Source organism: Ursus americanus, chromosome 22 (genome assembly GCF_024610735.1).
Source record: "Ursus americanus isolate L20-20 chromosome 22, mUrsAme1.1.p, whole genome shotgun sequence".
NCBI classification, from domain to species: Eukaryota; Metazoa; Chordata; class Mammalia; order Carnivora; family Ursidae; genus Ursus; species Ursus americanus.
Window position 1 is genome coordinate 8,163,249 of NC_142148.1, and position 27,376 is coordinate 8,190,624.

The 27,376-nt window shown below is 45.7% G+C and overlaps 1 protein-coding gene across 8 annotated transcripts in view; it reads left to right on the forward strand.

The window, feature by feature from the left end:
• Positions 1-27,376, forward strand: part of BCAS1 (brain enriched myelin associated protein 1) — a 91,623-nt gene that overhangs the window by 8,631 nt on the left and 55,616 nt on the right. For all 8 annotated transcript variants that reach the window (XM_087853482.1, XM_087853483.1, XM_045808444.2 and 5 more), the window contains exons 2-4: positions 93-169; positions 2,444-2,522; positions 22,626-23,197. In XM_087853482.1, coding sequence (XP_087709608.1) covers positions 98-169; positions 2,444-2,522; positions 22,626-23,197 — 723 coding nt within the window. In that variant the 5' untranslated portion in view covers positions 93-97. The remainder of the gene's footprint in view (positions 1-92; positions 170-2,443; positions 2,523-22,625; positions 23,198-27,376) is intronic.

Consider the following 27,376-nt stretch of genomic DNA (forward strand, 5'->3'; position numbering starts at 1 on the left):
CTTAGTTCCCTGCCCTTCACTTCATAGGTGGGAATAAGACTTTTGTTTGTCTTGGGTTTTAATTTCTCTTTCTCTTTTTTTCTCCATTGCAGGAACGATGGGTAACGAAATGAGTGTCCCAGAAAGAGTTGAAGACCAAGAGAATGAATCGGAGACAGACGCTAAGAAGGTAGTAGAGTTAGGGTCACTGGGTCATTAATGACTAGTAGCTAGATTTGGGGGTGACAGCAGAGGCCTCTTCGGTGCCCATCACGCAGACAGTATTGATGATGTGCTGCTGTTCCCGTGGGTTCTTCAGTTGTAGTCAAACTTCCAGAACCCATCCAGGAGTTTGTTAAAGATGCAGGCTCTAAGGCCCCACGGAAGACTTACTGAATCCAAAATTATAAGGCTGGGAGTCTGTGCAACCTGTGTCTTTAAGGACCTCCAAGGTGCATGTTAGGGGGCCAGTTTGGTACCTATCACCAGGTGGTTCTCAGCTGGGTGATTTTGCCTGCCCCCCCATTAGGGGACAGGTGGCAGTGTTTGGAGACATTTTTGACTGTCACAGCTCAGGGCTACTGCTCTAGTGGGTAGACCAGAGACGCTGCTAAGCAGTGCATAGGACAGCCCCCACAACAGAGAACGACCTGGCCCCAAACGTCAGTGGCGCTGAGGATGGGAAACCCAGAATCAGGTCAGTAACTCACAGCCTCGGCTACACATTGGGATCACCTGGCCGGAGTCGCACCCTAGACCAAATAAATCCGAACCCTTGCCTCGGAGTGAGGGCAGGCATCCGCATTTTCAGTGCAGCCAAGGTGGGGAAGTTACTAGTATAGGGACGCCTCCTCTAGGAGACTGAGGCCAGGGGCACCCCACCACTGCTCCTTAGATCTTTCACGACCAAGCGGCAGAAAGCCTACATGGCTACCTTCCAGGGCTTCTGAAATCGAGTCCATTTAAGACTTGGAGCCCAGTGGACATGAAAAGCCCTGTAGGAGGTTTACAACCCCCTATGAACTAATATTGGTCATATCATTAGAGAAGTCCTGCTCAGGATGGAAGGCTGGATTTGAAGAAATGGGCTGAAAAACTCCAGGGCCTGCGGAGTGGGTATCAAGCCTGACTGTTGAGTACACCTTCTGGGAAGCTTTGCAGACAGACTCCCGCTGCCTGGCCCCACCTGACAGCAACCGAAACGCAACATCTGGGTGGGGGTTCAGGCATCAGGAGTCCCTCAAGCCCCCAAGTGACTCCTAGGCTGGGAGCCTCTGGCTCCCAGGGGCTCGGCAGTGACAAAAGGGAAGGAAGAACGTGGGCGGGGACCCTCGTGGGGCAGGAGACCAAAGATCCATTTGCAGATGGCGGGCTCTGGCCGACAGGAACCATCCAGATGTTCCCAGTCTGGTTTGTCATCAGGAGTTGGAAAACACTGTTAATGTTATCTCCTGCTTTTTAAATATTGGCAACTGATTCCCAAAGACTTTAAAACAAAAACTCTGTGAGCCAAAGATATCAAATTGGCATACCCAGGATGGCCCCAAGGGATGCCGGTCGTGAGCTCAGGGCCAAATGGTCACACAGGTTAGATGTTTCCTTGTTGTGATTTCTTGGGAGGGTTAATGATAGATTCAAGAACGCAGGCTTATTTTAAACACTTTAGACATTATAAAAACCTAAAGAAAGGAAAAGCCTTCTGTGTTCCCCCAGAAGGTTCCCATCTTTAGGAACTGCCATTCAGACTGGAGTTTTCTCTCTGGGCCCTTCCTTATTCACACATATTACACTACCGATGGTATTTGCAAAATATAATACCATGTGCAGAGTACTTAGCACATAATCAATACCCAATTAGTGTCAACTATTTGTGGCATAACTTAGACGGTCTCATTACTAACAATAGCATTATGTAACATACATTCTCTCTTGGAACATTTTTCCTGCTGTGTGAGAAACAAGTTTTTTAAATTTCTGCAGCAAATGACAAGAATAAAAACAATCAGGGCAGTGGCCTAAAATTGGAGAAAAGGTTCCAACAGTGAGGATGGAGGGAGAGGGTGTGGAGCAGAAGGAGAGCAACAGCGAACTTCCTGTGTTTGACAAGTGTGTTGACGAAGGGCCGGGCTGGGGACGTTGCTGTGTGTGCAGGATGGTGGCATGAGGTGAACCTCACGGGGTTCAGGGATCAGCGTGTCAGAGCCTCGTTTCCCACTGATGAGACGAGTGGCCCTGTTGGTTCGGTGTCTCCTGTGTATGATGGGGTCCATCCCGCCTGTGTTTGTGGGGCTCACTGAGATGAAGGGGTTACTTGGTTTCCTGAGGCACGATGGGAAGCTGGGTAGTTTCCAGAAACACAGACTTTAAGTTTAATTTGGTGATGCACCTTGTGGCCCTGAGGTTCTTCCTTGAGTTCTGATTTTCCCCAAGCACCTGACTACCAATGCCCCGTGTTCTGTTGCAGGTGGCATCTGAGAGTGAGTGTGGTCAAAACGGGATGCCGGTGATCATATCGACCCGTGACATCACATACTATGATGAAGGTCAGTGTCACACCGAGGAGGTGGGCTGCTCCTCGGTGGGGGTGGGGAAGGTCCGCGAATCTTGCATCTTGCTTATGGTGAAAAGAAAATGCAAGGCTTGAAGCCACAGGCTCACTTTGAAAACGTTAGTGTTAGTGTCCTGGGGCGACCTGGACAGTGTCACAAACAGGGTGGCTTACACAACAGAAACGTGTTGTCTCACAGTGCCTGAGGCCACAAGTCTTTTCTTTTGATTGTGTTCGGTTGTATTAAAAAGTAAAACCACAGACACAAAAATGAAGGTACAGATCATGAGGCATTGCGGAAGTGGGTAGGTAGGAGAGAAGAGGAACCCAGTGATGGTGACGGGTAGTCCCTGCTAGGGGATGGTCCTCGTCACCACGGATAATCCTCCGTACCACGGCATGACCACATTAGCAGCATTGGCGCCTTCTGGGCACTGCGAGGGGAGTCTGTTCTCTGCCTCTGTCTGCGCTCCTAGGAGCCTCCGGCGTTCCGTGGCTTCCAGATGCTGTCCTCTCTACGCACGTCTGTCTGTGTGCCCACATGTCCCCTTTTATAAGGACACAGTCACATTGGATTGGTGTCCACCCTAATTGACCTCATCTTAACGTGGTCACTTGCAAAGACTCTGTTTCCAAATGAAGTCACAGGCACCGGGGGATACAGTTCAGCTCTGAGCAGCACCCATTCCTTCCGAGTACGTGTCACCGCTGGAAGAGGCCGAGGACCTCCAGCAGATGAGACAAAAGCAAAGGGTGAGAACACTGAGAGGTTGGCATTTGGAGTCGGACAGACTGAGGCTAAGTCCCAGCTCTGCGGGGCGCCTGCATGGCTCAGTCGGTTCAGCTCAGTCTGCTTCAGCTTCGGTCATGATCCCAGGGTCCTAGGATCGAGCCCCGCATGGGGCTCCCTGCTCAGAGGGAGCCTGCTTCTCCCTCTCCTTCTGCCTGCCACTCCCCCTGCTTGTGCTCGCTCTCTGTCAAATAAATAAATAAATAGAATCTTAAAAAAAAGAAAAAGGAAAAAAGTCCGTGTTCTGCAACGGACCAGCTGTGTGATCTGGACAAGGCATTTCACTTTCTAAACGTCAGCTTTCTCATCTGTCCTGTGAGGGTAAGACACCTCCATCACACAATTCCCGAGAGGAGGAAAGGAGCCTGTCCATGAAGCATTTACATATTACCCAGCACTTAGGAACGCCACAGAAACTGGTACAGTAGACAAGGCAACAGAATATTCCCTACACATAGGCCAGTTTTAAAATGGGACGATATACTTATCTATTTTATTTTGTCCTGCAGTAGAAGACTATAAATTAAGTGCATAAAAGTGGCTGGGTCGTACTTTGCAGAGAATATGTATCAACTTAAGAAGACAAAGTGCTTAAGGGTAAGAACTCTGGAATCAAACTGCTGGCTTGGCCACGCATCAGCTGTGTGACCTTAAGCAAGTTACTTATGCTCTCTGAACCTCAGTCTCATTGTCTGTAAAGTGGAATAACAGTAGTACCTACAACATAAGCGTCGGATTTCATAAAGCACCTATTCCAGTGCCTGCCACACAGCAAGTGCTCTATGTATTAGCTGTCGTTATTATTTTATGGTCATGGTTGCTGTAAGTTTCTGGGCTTCCATTCCTTCTTCTGAGCAATGAGGAAATAAGTCCTATTATTGGTTCCAGAGGTTTTAGAATGTCCTCGTGTTAGGGGAAAACTCTTCTCTTTATAGTCTAGTACTCACACCACGTCTGACACCAAATGTGTGGGGTTTCCATACCAAACAATTCTGTGATGTTTCTGGGTGTCTTCCATCTCAATGCAGTTCCTACTCTGTCGACCTAAAGTTCACATCAGCCCTTGCAGGCTGAAGCCTCAGTCCCTCAAGACTGCCTCCCACTTTCAGTTTCAGGGTGCTCAGATTACCCGCACAAATCAGAGATTCCCATGAGCCCCTGCTCAGGTTCAGCCCTTTGCTAGAATGGCTCCCAGACCTCAGGAGAACCCTTGACTTACTAGATGGCCAGTTTATTATAAAAGGATACAACTGGGCAACAGCTGGTTGGAAGGGAGGCGTCGGGCAAGGTAGGAGGGCTCCTGGGGGTGATGGAGCTTCGGTGCCCTGGCTGGGCACACCACCCTCCCCGCACCCCCATGTCCTCACAGTCCAGCTCTCTGAACCCTGGACTTCAGGGATTTTTGTGCGTGCCCTATTACACAGGCACGATTGATGAAGTCATTGGCCGTTGGTGATGGAACTCAATATCCAGCCACGTTCCCTTCCCCAGAGGTGGGGGATGGGGCTGAAAGTTCCAACCCTCTAATCACAAGGCTGGTTCCCCTGGCAACCAGGGCCCCCATCCTTAGGGGCTTTCCAAAGTCACCTCATTAACATAAACTCAGAGGTAGTTAAAAGGGGCTGGCTTGTTATGAATAACAAAAGACGTCTTCATGCCTCTTATCATTTATATGATAAGTTTTAGGCAGTCTGTGCCAGGAATGGGGATGAAGACCAAATAGGTATTTCTTATTCTATACCACAATATCAGTCCTGAGGAGTTCATTAAAAGCTTAGATGGCAGATCCCCTCCTATGGCCTCTATCTACAACAAGCTAAGGTTGGGAGCTTTCTAGAGGATTCTGATGCACAGTCAGGATTGGCAATCACTGGAGGAGAAAAGGCCCCAAGTTTCTTCCTCCCTTTAAACCCTGTGCGTCAAACTTATACTTCGATGTACACAAAATGGATTGTATTTACAGCAGCAGACTTTGATGAGAATGGGGGAAAAGCTGGCCATTGAGATGCACAGGCTTTGAAATGAGAATCATACCACTTATGTAATTTATAAACTGTAGATATTTGTTCTCAAGAAATTGAGAGGCATTGAGAATATAATACGCCCTACAGAAATCACTTTGTCTATCATAATTACATGATCCTTCCCCTATTTGTAGGGCAAGGAGTATGTAGGAAGAACAGAAGAACATAGTATTGGGAATTGAGAAAGACCCCCCCATTCTCCCTCCCACGGTCCTTTCTCCCTCCCTTTCTACTTCTTTCCCTCCTTTCCTCCCCAACATTTATTTTATATATATATATGGCATTCCTAAAAAGAGGAAAACAGGTTACAGAAACACAGAACAACAATCTGGAATAGCGTGTTGCTGTGTGAATACCTACACATGACAAGGGAAACAGAATCGCATTTTGGTGAGTCATGGGTTGGTTGCATTTATCTCTCGTTCCCCGCAGCCTTGCTTTCAAATTATCCGGCACCCGCTGGAGAATCTGTAAAGAGTTTAGATTAATCCTCTGAGGTCAGAATTCTGCCCATCATTCATTGACAACTTGAGCCCCGTGCAACTCGCTTTGGAGTGATTATCCCATTTAATGAGGAAGGCAGCCTATTATCACCCTCTTGCTGTTTTCCCCAGGTTATTAACGAAGTTATAATTTTCAATGCAGTTTTTAAGGGGGTATGAAAGTAGGATTCTGGGGGCCTTGTTTGATCCTTTTGATAGAATTCTCTGACCATATCTTTTGAGGCACATCTGTATTCATCTCTGGTGGGGGGTATACATACACATATGCACATAGGGAAAAGTCACCCGAGAAATAGATAAATGGGATTCTGGGTGACTGTGTTCCTTCTTTTTATCTATATTTTCCCCACTACGATCCAACAGTTCATCACCCTGCAGGAACATTTCATTTCCTGGGAGGGCTTATTAAAAAGCAGGGGTGGCAGGGACTGGTCAGACAGGGTAGGAAGCCAGGATGCTGGATTTGAACCGTGGCTTTGCGGTGTGAGCTTGGACAAGTTTCTGGACCTCTGTCCTTTCATTTGTGAAATGGGAACGATATTCCTGGTAGAACCAAGCTTCTAAGATCACCGTGAGGCTGAAAGGCGTTGATACATGTGAAGTACTTAGAAGAGTGCCTGGCAGGTTTGGTAAGCACATGGGGAAAGTAACTTGTGCTGGGTTGGATTTAATTTGACGCTCGTAAAGGCTGTCGTTGTAGTTTGACATTCACTGGATTATCTCTAGCATCACTTTTATATCTGGCTGGGCCCAATGTACTCTCAAGGGTCCTTCTAAGGGGGAAGCAGGGGGAGATGAGAGGGATAGAAGCCGATGTCACAGAGAGAGAGAGATTAGAAGATTCTGCAGTGTTGGCCCTGACAGGAAGGAGGGACCATGAGCCAAGGAATGTGGGGGCCTTTCGAAGCTCTAAAGATCAAGGGAGCAGATGTTCCCCTAGGGCTTCCAGAAGCTGACCGTTTTTGACTTCTGACCTTCAGAACTGTAAGATAATATGTCTGTGTTATTGGAAGGCACCAAAATTGGAGCGGTTTGTTACAGCAGCAATAGAACACTAATGGGAGCTCACTCACACTTTGGATTGGCACACGCACGAGCCCTGGGCTTAGGTCCCGGCTCTGCCACCCCCTAGCTGTGGAACCGTGGCAAGGAATTTGTATTCTCAGAGAGTCATCTGTAAAATGGGAACAATAATAGTAATATTAACTTTGTAGGGAGGTATAAGAATAGTGGCTGGCACAGGGTAAGTGGGTTGAAACACAGGAGACAAGAAAAACTAGAAGCAGACTCCATTGTCATGCGTGTCCTTTAGTCCTGGCTTTCCCTGTCGTGTCATCTGACGAGCTGAGATTTTCCCACCTGTGTATGTATGCCTAGAACCTCACTGATCTTTGGAGAAATAAAAATGCCTCATTTTTCTCCTTCTTCGACTCCTTCCTATTACATTTATTACATTAGTTCCCGCTCTAAAAACAAAAACAAAAACAAAAACCTGTTCAGTCCTCAGTGCTACTGGATAGCAGAGACTAATGCACGATTTATCTGGCAGAACACATCATTTTTCAGAAACAGGAGACTGTCTCTGTTTTACCTGGATATGAAGTTTCTAAAATATTACACCTTCCCTTTCTATTCCTGGTCAATTGTCCCCAAAAAGAAGAATTGCCTCACTTTGCTTAAAAAAATAAATAAGTGAAATCATTTTATGGGACTGGAAAGTCATACTTCAGCCAAGTGTCGCTGCCCATGGGATAACATAGTGAGACTAGAAGCATTTGCCAATAGTGATGCTTGGACTAAGTGTAACGGGAGCCCTAAGGCCAAAAATCAGAGCTACCCGAGATGTGAAACCGTGGGACCAACATCACCACGTGCTCACGTGATGGTCCTCTTGGCGATCCACGAGCAGGAAGAAAAGGCCAAGATCGCGCACCATTCCCCAGCCCCCTTCTATTAGGACAGAAAGGGAGCTCTTTCCCAGAAGACACTGCGTGCAAGTAGGCATCCTCTTAATCTCATTGGCCAGAACTAGGTCACGTGGCCACGCCAGTGCCTGCTAGGATGTCAACCACCTCCGGGCAGCAAGCGGAGAACACGAGGCTGGCGTGGATGGGCTGCTGGATGGGCCGTCAGCGGTGCCTGCCAGCGTTGATCTCGCAGAATTACAGCTTGGCGACCAGAAGTAGCACACAGGCCTTTACTCAGGCCTTTCAAAAGACGTTAAGGGCATCGAGCTCATTTCCCAAACATTCCTTTCCTCTCTCCTCCCGTAACCTTGCTGTGTATCATCTCCCTCAATAAGCTCTTTATCCTCAGCTCTGCCCGTGAAACCCTGCCCTGCACCCCATCCCTTCCTCCTTCCCCTGCGCTGCAAGGCCTCGCCTCTCAGTATACAGCAGCGACTTCGGAAAACTGGTTCTCCCAGGTGGCCGAGCGCCCCTTGCCCTTCTGCCCCCTTGGAAGTATGCCTTGAGAAGTCTAAGCCTTAGTGCTTTTTCTCACCGAAAACTCTAGGGGGGGATTTCTGTTGGGTAAAATTATCCTATTACACTATTATGGTGGACAGTCTCCAGATACACACACCCCTCCTTCCTCTCCCCAAACCCTCCAAAATAATCCACGTTTTCCTCTTGCGGTCTTCTCCCGTTGAATCTGGGCTGGCCCGCATAACCAATAACCCAGAGTGGAAGGGATGACACAGGAATTCCAAGGCTAAGCTTTAAGAAGCTCTGTAGCCTCTGCCTTTGTCTCTTGCAGGACCAGCTTTGGGGTAAACTAGCCACCCGGTCAGTCCAAGTGCCCTCTGGGACTGCGCTGCTGGGAGGGAGCCCACGCTGGTCCCACCAAGAGCCCAGGTGGCAAGAAAGAGAGAAATGCCCAGCTAGTCCCCACATGTCCAGCCAGCCCAGCCCAGGACAAATCCCTGGACTACACACACATTCAGCGGGTACAGGCTTTAATTCATTGTTTTTCGACAGCTACAATATATTTTAAGGTGTAGATATGCTATTCATTCAGCCATTACCCCAATGGTGGGCATTCATTTTTTTGTTTTTCTCTCTCTCCACTCCAAACAATGTTGCAGTGACTACCCTTGCACAAATTTTTGATCCTTTGCGTTTTAGATCGTTTCTTCCAGAGGGAGGCTGTACAAAGTATGGCCGCAGGGAGTGCTTTTGGACAAACCCCTTGAATCTGCGGCCTCGCTTCACCTGTTTGCAGCTGTGTGAGCTTAAACAAGAGACTTCACTTCTCCACCTCATGGTGTTAGGAACAGAAAATAAGATAATGCTTGCATATCCCTTCACTTGGTGCCTGAGACAGTGGAGGATGGCCATTACAACGATCTCGATTCCGGAAAATAGTGGTGCCTGATTTTTAATCCACATTAAAATCACTGGGAGGATTTTTTTTAAATCCCATTACCAGGCCCCACCAAGAATCAGTAAATCAGAAGTTCTGGAGGATAGGGCCCAGGTGTCAATCGTTTTTCAAGTTTCCCTGGGCATTAGTATTTTGAAAGCTGCTCATATTCAGCCACGGTTGGAAACCATTTGGAATGCACTCGCAGAGAAAATTCCTTATTCCCATTTTTTTTCAAAAATAAAACATTGGCATTTCTGTTTTAAATTTGTCCAAGACTTTTTTGTCCCTACCGTGGCTGACACCCTGGACACAGCATTCTGTTCCAGGGTTATTACAGTCGGATTTCATTAACTTCCACGCGGCTGCGGCCGAGTCACACGCAACGTGTTCTTTGCCTCTCTGGACCAACAGGAAGCCCGGATGGCATATTCTGCTGTGAACATGGAGACCTCGACAGGGTTTCAGTAGCATGAGCAACATTAACCTGTCCCTCTCTTGAAGGGTAGGCCAAGAGAGCCAGAAAGGGACCGAAAGGAAGCATGACAAACAGCAAAAAGAGAAGCAGGATCGTCATGGGGCAGCTGCACGTTATTTCATTTCTCTCCCCTCGGGTGCCTTTTAACCAGATTGTGAAACGCCATCAATGCTTCCACCACAGTTCTAATCCTAGAGTGGACTTTTCTAAATACCTTCTCTTCATATCCTTCTGCCACACTGGGTAGAATTTGCCAACACTTGTCACTGAACAAAAATTAAAAAATATAATAAATCAGTGATACCAAGGACATGGTAAGCTGCCCTAAACATTTCTGGAAGTTTAACAATTAAAGCAGCAGATTAGTGGGTAAGATCTGCTACGTGCAGAGCAGACCTCAAAGACCACATGTTTCTAAGCACAAGAGATGGGAGATACAAGCAGAGTCTGGCTCCAGCTGTAGGAACAAAAGCTGTGATGGAGAGTTGATTCTCAGAGGGCTGCCCAGACCAGCAGCAGCCATCACCTCGAACTGGTCAGACCAGCAGATTTCAGGGCACTAGTCCCTGTCTCCTGAGTCAGAAATGCTGGCGGCGGGGTCCCGCCACCCACTCCCACTGCTTTCCAGCAGGCTGTGACATTCCCTCAGGCAGGAGGCCCTCTGCATCTGGGACCTGGCGTGGGGCTCTGGGACATATGGAGCGGACAGGGGCCTGGAAGCACCCCCTCGCCTAGAGAGCTCGACTCAGCCCCAGGCGTGGCTGCTCTGCAGAAATGCCCCAGCAGATAATAAGATATTACAGTGAAAACCCCACTTGAGGATTTTCAGATGACATTTCCCAATTCAAAAACAAATCTAAACATTGTGCTGGATGAACCCCATGCTGGCCATATCAGCAGCTCTCATAGTTGGCAACTTCTGATAACACAAAGTTGTTCTCCCTACTTTTCATCTCTCAACAAAAGTACCTTCAAAAAAAAAAAAAATCATCATCATTACCATTAGGTGATCCCGGCTTGAAGCGACTAGACATTGAAATCCTACAGCTAATTAATTCTTGACTTGTGGACCCACCAGGCCTCCTGCCCTTGATAACATGCTCCTGTGTATGTTGTCACCAGGGAGGGGCCGCGTGGGCAGGAGGTCCCTAGCGGCTGTGTCCCCTCCATTCATGAGTCCTTTTTAAAATGACCTCTGAGGGGTACATCAACTCCAGGTGACTTAAAAAGTGGGAGTTTCTGAGTTTCCTGAGCAGAGGGTCAGACTCTGGAATATGAAGATCCCCCCCGAGGTCATGCCACTCACTCTAGGATGCAAGGCCCGCTTGGCCTGGTGAAGCCTCCATCAGAGCCGTGGGCTCATTAGTCACAGAGCCCACTGTCGCTGCTGGGCCAGCCCCAGGCTAAGCGGAAATAGGCCACATGTTCCTCCGGTCAGCCTTAAATTCCATTCTAGACCTCTCCTTTTCCCCTCTTTTTTCTCTTCATTATTTCTACATGTTTAAGTGACATGGGCTGGCGTGGGCCTCAGCATCCATGTAAACATTTCCAACAGTGTGCATAATAAGGTAAGACAGGAAGAACATCCCCAACCCTGAGTCCATCCGCTTCCCATTTTTCCTCTTAGAGGCAAGTATTCTTTACGTTTCTTAGGGCCAGAGGTGTTCCAGCTGAGCATATTTTAAAATCTGCTACTCTGCCTCTCAACACCACTTTTTAAAAACGACAGAGAACGTTCGATACATACAGTTGGACATGGCTTTTTTCACTTACTAGGCGTCTTGGTGAATGTTAATGTGTGTGGAGGATTTCACTGTATGAGCACGTGATCATTTATTTCACCAGGCCCCTATTGATGAGCGGTTAGGTTGTTTCTCGTCTTTTGTCATGAGGACAGGGGCTAGTGTGCGTCTGTTCTGTGTCTTTGTGCCTCAGTGCAATTACCTTTATAGGGTAATATTGTACGAGTAGAAATTAGAGTTCACAGTGTTTGTGAATTTTTGACTTTTGGTATATATTACTAAATTACCCTCCAAAGAGATTGACAAAATACACCGCCACCAATGATACACAGGGCCGTTCTTTCTCTTATTCTCTCCCCGTTAGGTTACTAAATATCTCCTTTTTCATCAGTTTGATAGGTAGAAAGCTAAGTCTCCTAATTTTGCTCGTATTTAACTGTTCATGAAGGTAAGCATCCTTTCATATGCTTAAAAGCCAGCTGTGCGTCTTTCCTCTCAACTGTGGGCTCACATTTGGTGTTTCTTTCCCCACCCCACTCCCTACTGTTTGATGTTTGTTTATACCACGTCTTCCTTTTCCAAAGTGGGGTGGAATTCAAATACCACAAACTTCATCCTTTTTACAGTATGCAGCTCAGTGCTTTTGAGTGTATTTATAAGGTAGCCCAAACCATCCCCACTATCTAATTCCAGAACGTTCTCATCACCCCAACCAAAGACTCCGAACCCAGGAGTAGGCTTTCCCTGTAGCCCCTCCCCCCAGCCCTCTGGCAACCACTAATCTGCTATCTGTCTCTGTGGATGTGCCTCTTCTGGACGTTTCGTGTACTTAGAATCATGCGATATGTGGAATTTGATACCCGGATTCTCTCACTTTGCGTCATGTTTTCAGGTTCACCCGTGTCGTAGTGTGTCGCGATGCTTCACTCGTTTCCATGGCTGGATACTATTCCACCGTCTGGAGAGGCCAAGTCTTGTGTGTCCATTCATCAGTTGGCTGATTGACGTTTGGACTGCTTCCACTTCTTCTTCAGCTACTGTGAATAGGGCTGCTGTGAACACGTGTATCCACGTTCTCACGTGGACATACGTTTTCATTCTCTTGGCTGTGTACCTAGGAGTGGAATTACTGGGTCATACCGTAACTCTATGTTTGACTTCCAGAAGAGCTACTAAACTGCTTTCCAGGGCAACTGCACCATTTTACCTTCCCGCCGGCCACATACGAGGGTTCTGATAGCACCACATCCTTGTCAACATGGGTGATGATCTGTCTTTCTGATCATGGCCATCCTAGTGGGTGTGAAGTGGTACCGTGTTGTGGTTTTGGTTGCCTTTTCCTAATGACCAAGGATGTCGAGCATCTTTTCATGTGCTCGCTGATCATTCATATATCGACTCTGGAGGATATAATGTCTTCTTGATTTGGTTGCTTCTCCCCGTCCTTCTCCCCTGAGCCTCTTGTCTCATCATGCTTTCTGACTGGCTACTCCTGGTCCCCAGAGTCCCAAGCTAATAATTGTCACCCTTTAGCAGTGTTCTGTGGAGCATGAGTTCCACCTACCCCACCCTCCATGTCCAAGGCTAATCCTTGGTGTTCTAATTCTTGGAGGCACTGAGAGAAAAAGATGTGACCTTCCCTGGTATGTTTTTACCATTTAAGATGTCCTTTATGTTGTATATCTGGTCAATGTTCTTGCTGCTTCCCATCCCTGCCACCCTTGGGAGTGGGAGGAAGACACTTGATCACATTGCTGCTGAAAATGTGCATCACTAGAGCCCTTTCTGGGAGAGAGATCTGGCAGTGTCTCTTTCCAAAAATTAAATGCGCATTGATTTGGGTGCAGCAGCTCCACATCGGTGCCTCTATTCCATAGAAATAAAGCACTAGCTTAGGCTTTTTGAACACAGAAGTTTATCCCAGCATTGTTTGTAATAGAAATGGAAATAATTACTTGGAAACTACCAGAAGGGTCATTGATTAGGGCAATGGCTTAAATATTTTTGGTATATGCATACTAAGGAATATTATGCCATTATTAAAAAAAATAAGATAGGGGTACCTGGGTGGCTCAGCTGGTTAAGTATCTGACTCCTGATCTCAGCTCAGGTCTTGATCTCAGGGTCATGAGTTCAAACCCCACATTGGGCTTCATGTGTGGCATGGAGCCTACTTAAAAAAATAAGATAGATTTGGTCATATTGACTGAGAGGAGTAACTGTGATTGTCAGTTCATTCAGGAGGCTTTAACAAAAATACCACAGACTGGGGGGCTTAAACAACAACCATTCATTTCTCACAATTCTGTAGGTTGGGGAGTCCAAGATCAAGGTGCTGGCAGGTTTGTTGTCTAGTAAAACCTTCTTCTGGTTCATAGATGGTCACCTTTTCACTGTGTCCTCAAGCAGTGGAAGGGGCAAGGGAGCTCTCTACAAGTTTATGTTGGGGCCTCTTTTATAAGCGCACTGAATTCCATTCATGTTGGCTCCACCCTCAGGACCTCATCTCCTCCCAAAGGCTCCACCTCCTAATACCAGCATAGGGGGTTAGGGTTTCCACCCATGAATTTTGTAGGGTCATGAACATTTGATCTGTAACAACGATATATAAAAGCAATCAAAAATTATGTCTAATCTGATCCAATTTTTATAAAGACCAAGAGCAAACACAACCGCTGTGTACATGTATCTGGAATGCATATATGTATTTGTATACATTTGTATACTTGCGTGGACAAACCTCGACAAGCCATGCTGGGTCGCAGATATTAGTTACATTGCCATGAGGGTGGAGGGTTGAGACAGAAAAAGAAAAGAGTTAAGGAATCAATTGTTTTGGGTAGTAAACTCATGTTAAATGTGTATTATAATCAAATTGAGAAAAAAACCCAAAAAACAAAATCAAACATTGAATGTGTCTTTGAGTGACAATATTGGCTCCCATTGGAACAATGATGGCTCAGCACTTGAATTATCTTTGCACGTTCCAGACTTTGCAGCACATGAATGATAGGAGATCTGTGAGCAGAAAGGAGAGTGGAAATGGTGAGCTTTGCTAGTATAGTCTTGCCCCACAGAGATGGGCAGATCACTGCTGACTTTTGAGAGAGCACAGGGTGACCAGTTACCTTTTGCCCACATAATGTTGGAACCCAGCATTAAAACCCAGCGTTTACATCACTAGATGCTCAGACATGTTGTATCAAGCTGATAGTCAAGAACCTTCAGCTCTAAGAGGCCCCCTAGCTCATTCCTTTCTTTTATTTATGCTGGAATGTCTTGGCCAAGACATCGTGGCTTTTTCATATTGAGATGAAAAGCATGAAATCTGATCATTCTGTGAAATTTTCAAATTTAACATCTTCCTCCAAGCTATAAGTATCTGCCACATGAATCCTTATTTCAAGACCTATAAAACAACAAATGCATTTGCACAACACAGAAAGCCACAGTTGTTTGATGTGTCATTTGACTCCTGCAGCAGGACTGCAGAAGGGTCTTTTTTGTAAAACTTTTGAGGTCTTCATCAGTTTTCCCAAGGGCCTACCGTAATCCTTTGATATTCAAATATAATTCTCTTTTGAAGAGCTTAGTGGGTCATCACCTAGTTTCCCTTCTACCTTCCTGTCTTCTTCGGTGAACTCTTTCAACTCTGCCAGATTCTCACCCGGCAAGAGCCACGTGCGTGATCTTAGCAGTACTTCCCATGACTCAGCGAACTGCATCTTCTGCAAGGTTCGCAAGTTCCCTTTGCAAATCGTGGGCATTATATTTCCACCTTGCTTGTCCTTTCTCCGGATGGATCGGGATATTGGCATATAGGACGGTGTTGCACAGGAAGGGATGTCCGAGTGGGAAGTAACTTGTGGACACTTCGTTTGTAAATGAAATTGTGATGAGGGCCTCTGCTTCCCTCTTTAACCCTAAGAACTAGGAGGATTTAGATAATGGATTCTTAGAAGAAAGAACGCCACATCTGCCATCACCGGTTATTACAAGGTTTGCTACTCTTGCCATTGTTATCGTCAGCCTCCTTGGGTGCTTGTCATGCCCTGGGCTCTGCACTCCTGCCTTACTCTTCCCCTGACTTAGTCCTGTTCTGTGCCAAGCACTGTTGAAGGGATTAGGGACACAGCTGTAATCAAGACAGACCAGGTCTCTCTCTCCTTGGGCTTACTTTCTAGTGGCGAAGAAGCAAAATGAATGAATGAGATCATTTCAGAGACCAAGGAATGTGCTGCAGAATCCAAAGAGGGAATGGGGGTGAGTGGGAGGGTGACTTTAGAGAGGGTGGTTAGGGGCCTGACCTGAGGCCTGAATGATAACCAGGTGGCCATGGAAAGATCGGAGGGGAAGCATTCCTAGGCGGAAAGAACAGCTAGTGCAGAGGGCTTCAGGTGGGAACGAGGCTGGTGTGTGGGGAGGAGGGACACGGGCTGAGCTGAGTTTCTAGCAGGTGTTGCCCATGGGAGACTTCGGGCTTGATTTTAATTGGGGTGAAGCCCTCTTTGGATAATTTTATGTAGATGAATGACATGATCTAATTTTTATTTAAAACAAAACAAAATCACACAGCAATGTCTCCCAGATGTAAGAAAACGTGGTTGTTGTTTTTTTCCCTTGTGCATAGTGTTTTCTTGAAAATCCACTAATTCCATTAACCCAACTTCATCTGCTTTGTTCTCTCCCTCTCTTCTGTTCTTGCTTCTGCTACATGTCAAGGGTTTGAGCTTTGGAATCAGGCAAACATGGGTTCGAATCCTGACTCCACCACTTAAGAGCAGGATGATGGTTGAAAGGTGACCTTACTTCTCAGAGCCTCCATTTTCCTATCTGTAAAATGGGAGTGATGATAGTACCTAACGTATACATTTGCTGTAACACATAAATAAAATGCTTCTTGCTTGTTACAGGCAGCATTTACCATAACGCCTGGCACATGGGAAACAGTCAATGCATGAACAGTTGTACAGAGTGAAAATATGAACTTTGCCACATGAAAAAAAAAAAAAACCCAAAAGATAATCCTCCTCAGAATTTCTGAATATTGTAATAGAGACTTTGTGTGTGTGTGTATGTGTTTCAAATAGTCAGTAGAACTCTGAGGAAGCAGCTTGTTTTGACTGAGAATACTTGATACTTAGAGAGTGGGAAGCATTCCTGAAGTTTCTCTGGCCCAGGTTCTTAGATTTTTGAAGATAAATTAATCCATATCACTACTATTCTTAAAAGTCTTCCCAGAGCACTCAAGTTTGTAGGCTAAACCTTTGGAGTATTTTTTTCCTTATGACCTCTGTTTGGAAATATAAAATAGTAATGGTATAATAATATATGAATAGAAAAAGACCCTAATTTTTCTCAAGGACTCACCACACGCCCACAAGCAGTAAGCATCTTATAGGAAGCAATTTCATCTTCATAATGACCCTTTGAAGATGGCACTGTTATTTTCTTGCCCATTTTATAAGAAAATTGAGACATAGAGTTATAAAGTAATTCAGCCAGATCCCAGACAGATCTTCCTCGATTTAGAATGGGGCTACCTCCTGATAAATCCATTGTATGTTGAAGATGTATTTACAGGCGCCTGGGTGGCTCAGTTGGTTAAGCATCTGCCTTCGGCTCAGGTCATGATCCCAGGGTCCTGGGATAGAGTCCCGAGTTGGGCTCCCTCCTCAGCGGGGAGTCTGCTTCTCCCTCTCCCTCTGCCCCTCCCCCTGCTCATGCTCTCTCTCCTTGTCAAATAAATAAAATCTTAAAAAAAAAAAAAGAAAGAATATGATTTACTATACCTAGCCTACCAAGCATCATAACTTAGCCTAGCCTACCTTAAACGTGCTCAGAGCACTTCCATTCGCCTACAGTTGGGCACCATCTCACACAAAGCCTATTTGGTAACAAAGTGTTGACTATGGCACGTACATGAAATGTACTGAATATTGCTCTGAAAGGGAGGGACAGAATGGCTGTAAGGGTACAGGTGGTTGTCAGTGGACCGCTTGTCGACCCTCAGGACCCCATGGCTGACTGGGAGCTGTCACTACCGAGCCTCACGAGAGAGGGTCGCCCCCATATCACTAGCCCAGGGAAAGATCCCAATACAGAATTCCAAGTGCAGTTTCTGCTGAATGAGTATCACTTTTGCACGGTTGTAAAGCCGAAAAACACAAGTCCCCGCACTGTAAGTCAAGGACCATCTGTATTTCATATTTGAGAGTCAAACCGAGGTCCTCTGCTTCACCATCGAAGTTCTTAACAGTGACACCAACATGCCACTGGAAATAAGTTCTCAATCCCATGTCTGCCTCAGATGACGTTCTTTTAAAAAGCCACACACATAACGCAAAATATATTTTCTGCACGAAGAAGATCAAAATTTTCAAGTCTTTTAGATATTTGGGAGCTGTCATTTGCATTCTTACTTGATTCCTTTTTATCTCCCTTAAACTCTTACACATTTTTTTCATGGAAAGTAAAATCTCTTTGGTATGTCATCTGTTTGTCTGCTTTATGAGAAAGGTTTTTATTGAAACCAGATTCAAGATGAACTTGTCTCAAGATTGTTCATAGGAATTGAAAGCTTGGTTCCCATCGTCCTGAAGGAACTTTTTAATTCTTTCCATAATAATGTGAGGAAGGCATGTAAACAATATTCATCTTTGCAAGAGTATAAAACTTGTAACTCCAGTGGATTTTCTTCCTATTCATTCAGATTGGATGTGTGTGAGTGTGTGTGTGTGTGTGCACGTGTGTCTGTGTGCACGCACATTTAAATCGATGTGTTAGGACATATTTCATTTCTAATGTTTATCAAAGATCTCAAAAGTTATAATCTCTGTCCTGAAGTGGATTTTTTCTCTTCACTTTTATTGCGAAGACAAAGGGTTGGTGGCTTTTCTATCCAACTCCTTGTAACTTCCTTCCTTCTGTTTCATTCTCTTTACCCTCCTTCCTCCTATACTAACTTCCTCCTGGACAGACTTGAAAAGCCTGGAGACAATTTCCCGAGAGGAGGATTGTTTGCTATTACTTGACATGTGAAATGGGTACTGGCCAATTCCATGAAATTCTCTCCAAGTCCCTGAGTATGTACTTAATTTAAACTGGCATAAATGAAAAAAAAAAAAGATCTAAAGATCTGTTGGGCACATAATGGTAAAATTCAACTTCTGGTATAGCTGGACACAGGTATTCAAATTCTATCACTGGGCATTTGCTCCCTGAATCTTTTGGCTCTGCTTTCATCTGAGTTTGTTCTCAGGCAGGCACTTGTGAATGTGATGGCCAAGGCCAACACTTACAGATGTACCCCCACTGGTTTGCCAACCCAAGCATAAGGAGTGTAACTCTGCTCTAATGGGTTCGGCAAAAGCCACAGGATTAGTCTAGCTTAGATCATGTGCCCACGTAAGAGGTAAGCATTTTAGTAAAGGAACTGGACGCTCTGGGTGTTGGACTTGGGTATGCACTCACTCAAGTTTGGGGGACAGACCTTCATTATCATGGAATGTCCCATCTAGGAAGTCCTAGTTCTTACAAGTTTCAAAAATACTCTCCCCATTCTCTAATATCAAGAGCTAAAGTTTGCATCTGCTGTAATTTCCAAATGCAGGGCTAGTCTAGATACCTGGATGAAAAGAACTTATCTTTTTAAAGCAATATATTGGCACTTTTAAAAAAGTCTGTCTAGGGACTGCGTCAAACTAAAAAGCTTCTGCACAGCAAAGGAAACCATCAGCACAATGAAGAAGCAACCCACTGAATAGAAGAAAATATTTGTAAATCATTTATTCAATAAGGGGTTAATATTCAAAATGTGTAAAGAACTCAATAGCAAAAAAAAAAAAAAAATCTGGCTTAAAAATGGACAGAGAGGAGCTCCTGGGTGGCACAGCGGTTAAGCGTCTGCCTTTGGCTCAGGGCGTGATCCCGGCGTTCCGGGATCGAGTCCCACATCAGGCTCCTCCGCTGGGAGCCTGCTTCTTCCTCTCCCACTCCCCCTGCTTGTGTTCCCTCTCTCGCTGGCTGTCTCTCTCTCTGTCAAGTAAATAAATAAAATCTTTAAAAAAAATGGACAGAGAATCTAAAGAGATAGACGTTTTCCAAGGAAGACATACGGATGGCCAACAGGCACATGGAAAGGTGTTCAACATCACTAATTATTAGGGAAATTCAAATAAAAACCACACTAAAATATCACCTCACACCTGTCAGAATGGCTACTATTAAAAAAAAACAACAACAAATCCAACAAGAAATAACAACTGTTGGTGAGAATGTGAAGAAAGGGCAAAGGGGAAGACCATATATATATATATATATATATATATATATATATATATATATACATATATATATATAGTAATAGTGGAATACTACTTGGCCATAAGAAAGAAGAAAATCTTGCCATTTGCAAAAATGTCAATGGACCTTGAAGATATTATGCTAAGTGAAGTAAGTCAGACAGAGAGAGACAAATGCCATGTGATTTCACGTATATGTGGAATGTAAAAAACAAAACAAATGAACAAACAACAAGACTTGGAGATACAGAGAACAGAGTGGTGGTTATCAGAGGAGTCAAGAGGGTTGGAAGGGGGTTCAGTAGGGTGAAGGGGGTCAATTGCAGGGTGACAGATGGTAACCAGACTTCCTGGGGTGATCACTTCTTAGTGTATACCGGTATCGAATTATTACTACATTGTACACCTGCAACTAATATAATGATATATGCCAATTTTACCTCAATTTTTAAAAAGTCTGCCCTTGGGAAGATATTTTTTTCAAAGACTTTTTCTCTGAGTGTAACACTCTTGTTTTCCACTAGCTCTTTTGGTTCCCGGCTGGAGAGTATGGAAGAGAGGAAAATTGAAAGAGATTGGCGGATGCTCTTGGCATTTTGAAAAGCCCTTCCTTGTTTTGAATCTCAGTCTCTGCCTTTTTGTCAACTGTTTCCTCTTCTCCTGGCATGGACCGTCCCCACGATTCATTTATATTCACTGTGATGCGTCAGCTGCCTGCCTGGCTTACTTGGCGCCCTGACACGTCCATCTATCACTCCTTATTCCCGCTCTCCCTCCAGCCTTCTCTCCCGAGTACAGTGTTTACCACGATTATGAATTCCTAGAGCACAGGGGAAGGGCGAAGAAGAGCTAGAGGGCATACCCAGTGCTCCTACAGGGTGACTTCCTTGGGATCTGAGATTGCGAGGAACCCCTAGTGCTTGTCACTGGCCTCTGGACCGTCTCTTCTGTGCTCCTCGGTGATGACCATTCTACACAGGGATCCGGCTCTCCTTTCGCTCTCTCCTTTTTTGTTTGTTCCTGACTCTAGACACTGAGAGATACCAGAGTTTGGCAAAAACAATTGCTAATTAAAGTGTCTACCTGTGTGTGTGTGTGTGTGTGTGTGTGTGTGAGACACATATTAACGAGCCATATGAGCAGACCAAAAGAGTCTCCCCTTTCTCTTTTTGTCCTTTTTTCTGTCTTCCTGCAAATGTATTTTAAAAGTGACTGGCTATGGGGCAGCTGGGTGGCTCAGTCGGTGAAGCATCTGCCTTCGGCTCAGGTCATGATCCTGGGGTCCTGGGATCGAGCCCCATGTCGGGCTCCCTACTCAGCAGGAAGTCTGCTTCTCTCTCTCCCTCTGCCCTTCCCCACCTCTCGTGCTCTCTCTCTCTCTCAAATAAATAAATTAATAAAATCTTTAAAAAATAAAAATAAAAAAATAAAAGTGGCTGGCTACAGCTGTATAAAGCAAAACACAATGCTGGCAAAGGTGTGGGAGAATCCTTCAGGCTAATCGTAGTATCTGTCAATTCTTAAGCATCTACTACAGGAAAGCAGTGCCACAGTCTTTGCATACGTTTTCTCCCTTCCACATCACAGCAATCCCGCAAGGGAGCTATTAGCATCCCCATCTTACCTACAGGAAGTTCAAGGATTTTTTGTGACTGGACCAAGGTCACACAGTTTATCAGCAGAGAATCTTGATGTTTAACTTGCATTCCAAAATCCGTGGTCTGTCCTTTTTTCCTGAATATTGCGCTGCTTCGTAAAAGGCGCCTAGGAAAGGAAAGCGGGTCAATGAGACCCATGCAGAGGTCAAAGCAGAAACAGCTGGATGCTGGAAGCACGCCCCTCCCCGGAGGAGGAGGCAGAGCCCGCGTCCACGCGCAGGCCTGACGCTAACCTAGGCCTCTGATTCCATGCCGGCCGGAGGTCCAATTTGCCATCCTGTGTGGACGCTTGCCCCTCCAGCCTTCAACAGGGAAACTTTCCGAGTACTAGCTTTTAAAATCTTCCACGAGCCTAGGCTAACATAGGCGTGATGGTAAGACAGCATAGACGTCGGAGTCAGCTCTCTGTCCGTACCCAGACCCCGCGACTTAGCAGCTCACCGGGCAGCTGTGGGCGCGTGGATCGACTCCTGGGGCAGCCACTTTGCTCACTTGTGGAAATGCTAACAGCTTACACACATCAGGCACCGTTCTGTCTGCTTGAAACAGATCAACTCATGTAATCTGCATCACAAAATGAGGAGGTAAGTTTGACCATTTGCCTCATTTTGCCAGAAAATGGAGGCACAGGAAGGTTAAGTAACTCCGATTCAAAGAGACAATTTAGCTCAGTGGTTCTCCTATGTGGGTGATTTTTGCGCCCCCCCCCCCGGCCACCCCAAGGGACCTAGGGCAATGTCCAGAGGCACTTTGGATTGTCACAACGGGGCAGGGGAGGGGGTGCGTGCTGACATCTACCGGGCTGAGGCCAGGGACGATACTAACCACCCATAGCAGAGACTGCTCCGGCCCCAAATGCCCATCGTCCCGAGCTGGAGAAACCTGTTCCAGCTCCAGAGCCCAAGCCCCTACCGGCCGCGCCTCCCCGATGAAATCATGACACTTTGCTTCTCCCGGGATTCCTCTAAAGCGGCCACCGGAGAAGTAACGCCAGTGTCACTAGTGGGGCGCCGGGGATGCGCCTTCCGCCAGCCAGCTCTCTTCCCCCTCGCGAGCCACCCCCATCCCTCTCTCCCGAGGAGTTCTAGATCACCCAGTTCTGCTGTGCAGAGGGAGCGGACAACAACAGAGCCCCCACTTCACGCTGGCCTCTGTGTATAAAACGTCTGGAGTCCATTATCCGTCCTTGAATTTCCTCACCGCGCCGAACAACCGCTATTTATGTTTGTGTTTACAGTCGACTTGGGCATAAGCGTCAAGGAGGATAATGTGGCCACTTTTCCCCCCAAGACAATGGAGATCGGCGCTGTTGCAGATGCCAACGGAAAGAATCTTGGGAGAGAGGCCAAACCCGAGGCACCAGCTGCTAAATCTCGTTTTTTCTTGACACTCTCTCGGCCTGTACCAGGACGTACTGGAGACCAAGCCACGGATTCATGCACTGGATCAGTGAAGCTTGATGTCAGCTCCAAGAACGCTCTACCGAACAAAGACCCAAGTGAGAGCGGGGCACTTCCGGTGGCAGCTGCGCCGGGGCACGACCCGCATAAAACCCCAGGCCAGGGCCCGGCCGGGGACGGAGGCTTCTCTGCCACTTGGGGACCAGCGCCTGTCTCACCTGAGTCAGGAGGAGCAGCCCCCTCCAAGCCCAAGGACTCCAGCTTTTTGGACAAACTCTTCAAACTGGACAAGGGACGGGAAAAGGCACCTGTCGACAGCCACCAGGAAGCCAAGGGCGCAGAGCGTCAAGACCAGGCCCAGGAAGTTTCCGGATTGTCCAGGCCCTCCGAGGATGTCCCTGCAGAGAGGGTAAGTGCTGCATGAGGGCAATCCATTTTGTGAACACCAGCTTGGGGGGGCTGGGGGGAGGGGGGCTCCGATGGGCAGGACGATGGCACCTACTTCGCTCTTAGTCACCAAGGGGCCCTGACAAGGTATCAAGCCGTCGACCCCTCTAGAACAAATAACACATTGTAGTAGAGTGTCCCCCATGTTTCTGTGGGTGGAAACATCTGTTTGAAGAGCAAGAACAGCTGTGACACATCTGTTTTATGTAAAAGAAGAGAGGAGGTGAGTTACATACAGATGAATTCGTCCTTCCATTTATCAAAGGTAGAGGAAGACAGGTTGCATTTATGATCAATGGATTCTGGGGGGAAAGGCATTAGCGGAATAAAAATGGCCCCTAAAAGACTTCACGACCCTGTCTGGTCTCAGTGAGTTGTTTCCCATTCAGTGTGTTTATAGGCTTTTGTTGGAATACATTTCGTTTCTTCCTTTTAACAGCCTGGATTGATCTTTAACTATCTTTTGCACCACAGTGTGGGTTTAAATAAAGAGCTTTTACAGTTCTGGGCAGACTCTTTTATGTACTAATTATTTTCCAACAAGCTGGAGTAATATCTTTGTAAAAACCAGATATTTTTTCAGGAGGTATCCGGAATCAGCTTTTTTTTTCCCCCTGCACAAAGAAAGGCAGGTTCTTTTGATCTTAAAAACAGCCTCGGCTTTTTATCTTGAGAGAGTTTGTTTGTATTTGGGCTGAGAAAGGAACTCCTTGAATGAAAAAGGAAATAAAAGTTGATACAGTGTATTTTAAGGTACTTGGTTTTTTTGGTTTTTTTTTTAGTCATTGGACTTTTAAATAACAGTGTTTTTCAAAATTTGGGAATGCAGTCAGTAGTTGAGGTTAGAAGCAGGAAAAAATGAGATGGGCTCAGTTTTTCATTACAAGGTTCTATATCATGGCTGTCAATGTAGTTGCCTTAATAACAACTAACTGCGTGCCTTGTTGCAAATAACACTGGCTGTCATTCATTAAGCACTTACAGTATACCAGGCTCTGTTCTAAACACTGTACATATATTCTTCTCCTTAAGGAAAATGAGTATCACGTCAGTCTGTGGTTTCAATGCACCCAGGATGGTGTCAAGAATGTATTTTAAATGTTAGGCACCAGCTAAACATTCTGGTCAGTTACAATTGGGGAAGGATAATCAGGGTCATGTGTTCAGGCTCTTACTATCAGCATTCTTGCTGGTTCTGTACATTTCTTTTTCTTTTTTTTTTTTAAAGATTTTATTTATTTATTCGACAGAGATAGAGACAGCCAGTGAGAGAGGGAACACAAGCAGGGGGAGTGGGAGAGGAAGAAGCAGGCTCATAGCGGAGGAGCCTGATGTGGGGCTCGATCCCAGAGCGCCAGGATCACGCCCTGAGCCGAAGGCAGACGCTTAACCGCTGTGCCACCCAGGCGCCCCCTGGTTCTGTACATTTCTATTCCAAGAACTGATTTTCAGATTTTCTTTCAAAAGTTTAAAAAATTGTCCTTCAAATGCCCCCTTCCCCAAATGCACCAGTTCAGGGCCAGCTGAACAGCTTTATGTATAATTCAAAGTAGGTCTTCAAATGCATCCAGGCATCACATCTTTACTGAGTGTGACACTGCCAGGTACAGGTGAGACAAGGCTACAGGGGTGGCTGGGACAGAGCCCTTGTCCTCAGGGACTTTGTGGTCCTACAAGAGAAGAGGTACAAACCCCCTGAGATTCTTGTGCGAGGTGCCAAGTGCTCTCCTTGGGGAGGCTCAGTCTGCAGAAGATACTCAGACAAAGAGATTTGGCCTCACTGGCTCAGGGAACATTCCATCAAATGTATAAGCCTGGAGCTGGAAAGTCACTTGTCTTGGGGCTAGAAACTGGTCATCAATATTCATGAATATGTGAGAAATGATTTACTGCTTGACTCTGAGCAGAAACTCTTGAGTTCTCATTATTGGTCGTGGCTCCTACGGCCATTCGGAGGTTATGACTTTGTGAATAGTCATGTGTTCCATTCACTTGGGCATCCAAAGCCAACCCATTGCCCGAGTCAGGAAAAGATGGAGTTATGTATGGGAAGAGGATGAAGGACTGAGCTTTGCCCATCTTGGGACAGGTATCTAGTGACTTCTCCGAATCCCCCACCTTAATTAAGAAAACCAGTTTAGCATTTGATACCTGACCCTTGGACATGTTAACCATAAAAGCCCAAAGCAATCAATCCACTCCTATTCTAAGAAAAGTGCAGGACACTTCAGAGTTGTACTTTATCAACCCAGCTTTTTTAAATTAAAGACGCTTAGGACCAGTACCTGAATTTGAGTGGAATAAGTTCCAAAATGAGATTTGATTCAGAAGATGGGGGCTTATGTTGGGAGCATGGCAGGTATCTGATAGAGTCAAGCCCGTGGGTGATATTTTAAAGTTACAGGGACCTCTCAGAAGACCCCCAAGTTATAACTTATCCTCCTTTTAGGAAAAGTGAATTCACTCCCTTAGATTCACAATGAAGTTTGCATTTGTCTTTGTTACACTACAAATGGCCATGTTTTTATCGGTAGTATCACTGGAATCTGAATATTGCGTATCCTCTCTGCACTATTTGCATATAAAACATGGAAAAGCCAGGAGATAGCCATTTATGTCTCCTTCAGTCTGTGAACTTGTGGATATTCAAATACATATGTCTGCAAAGGTTTTAAACAAAAACAGCCTTCTGATTATTAAGGTTTCTCATCCGATCCCTGGCTGCATCGTCCATATCAGACAGGGGAGAGGGAGAAATCAATTGTTCCAAGAGTGTAATGAGAGAATCCAGCCATCAGAAAGTAACACGAATAAAACTTCTCAATCAATGGCTTTCTTGGTGGGAGTACCGCATTAGGCATAAATGGCCGTCAATGTATTGATTCAGAATTCTTAGCATAGATTATGCGCCGGGCTCAGCCATGTCAGCTGTCCCTCCCCTCCCACCCACACAAACCTTTTGCCCCAGTCTCACTGCATGCTTCTTCCTGGATTGGAATTCCGACCACAAACCTGCAGAGCTGTGAATTGGGAGAAAGATGCCACCATTTCATTCTGGGAGAAGCACACAAATCTTCTGTGTTTTCAGAACGACAATCTTATTTTTGTGCCTCATAAAACTACATTCAGAGCATAGCATAATTAAAACAAGGCCAGAATTCAGGAACAAATCAAGCATTTACTACATAGGCCAAAGAAAAGATAAATTATATGCCTGAAAAGTTTCACTGAGCTGTGATTCACACAAACCAACGTGTTGGCAGGGATGGGATTTTTTTTTTTTTTTAATTTTTGTAGTCCCTCAACAATTGGACCGGCGCTATAAGATATGCACTTAAGAGATTCGTTGCAAAAAGAAAAGAAAAGAGGTCACATAATGAAAATTTGATCTTTATCAGTTAAAAAAAACAAACACCACATGTCTGTTGTCAACCAGTCATTCCAGAAGTGTCTTGGAGTTGGGGGGAGGGGGAGGGGCTTAACGTCTTACCAAACCCAAATTCAGGAAATTCAGACAAGAATATGCCTTTCTTTAAAAGTTTAACTAAATTCTCCAGGTGTTATTTAAACACCAACCTTGGCAAAACATTCAAAAGATAAATCACGGTCTAGACCTTCAAAGATCCTATAATCTAGTAAGAGACGTAATTTTTTAAAGGGAAGTTGTGAGAAGTGACACCAAACCTCAAATTCATTCCGGCTACAGATATTAAGAAAAATACTCCGTGGTTTTGCTTCGTCGTGTTCCTTTCTCTTTTGCATGTACTCCATTCAGGTTTTTATCCTCCATAAAAACTGTTCTTGCTGAAGTGGCCATGATGTCACACCTTCCCCCGCCCTCACCGTGGCAGCCAAACCCCGGATGTCTCAGTCCTGTCTAAGTCCTATGGCCTTACCAGTCACATCAGACACCGTTCCTCACCTGGTTCACACACACACACACACACACACACACACACACACACACACCCGCTGCCCACGGTCCCTTGATCTCCTTTGCTGGATCTTATCCTCCAAGCCTTAGAGTTCCCCAGTCTTCAATTCCTAGACAGCTTCTCTGACTACACTTACTTCCGTAGAGCCTCCCCCAGTTCCAAGGGTGTAATATACAGCCGTCTGCTGACGAGCCCCAAATTCATGT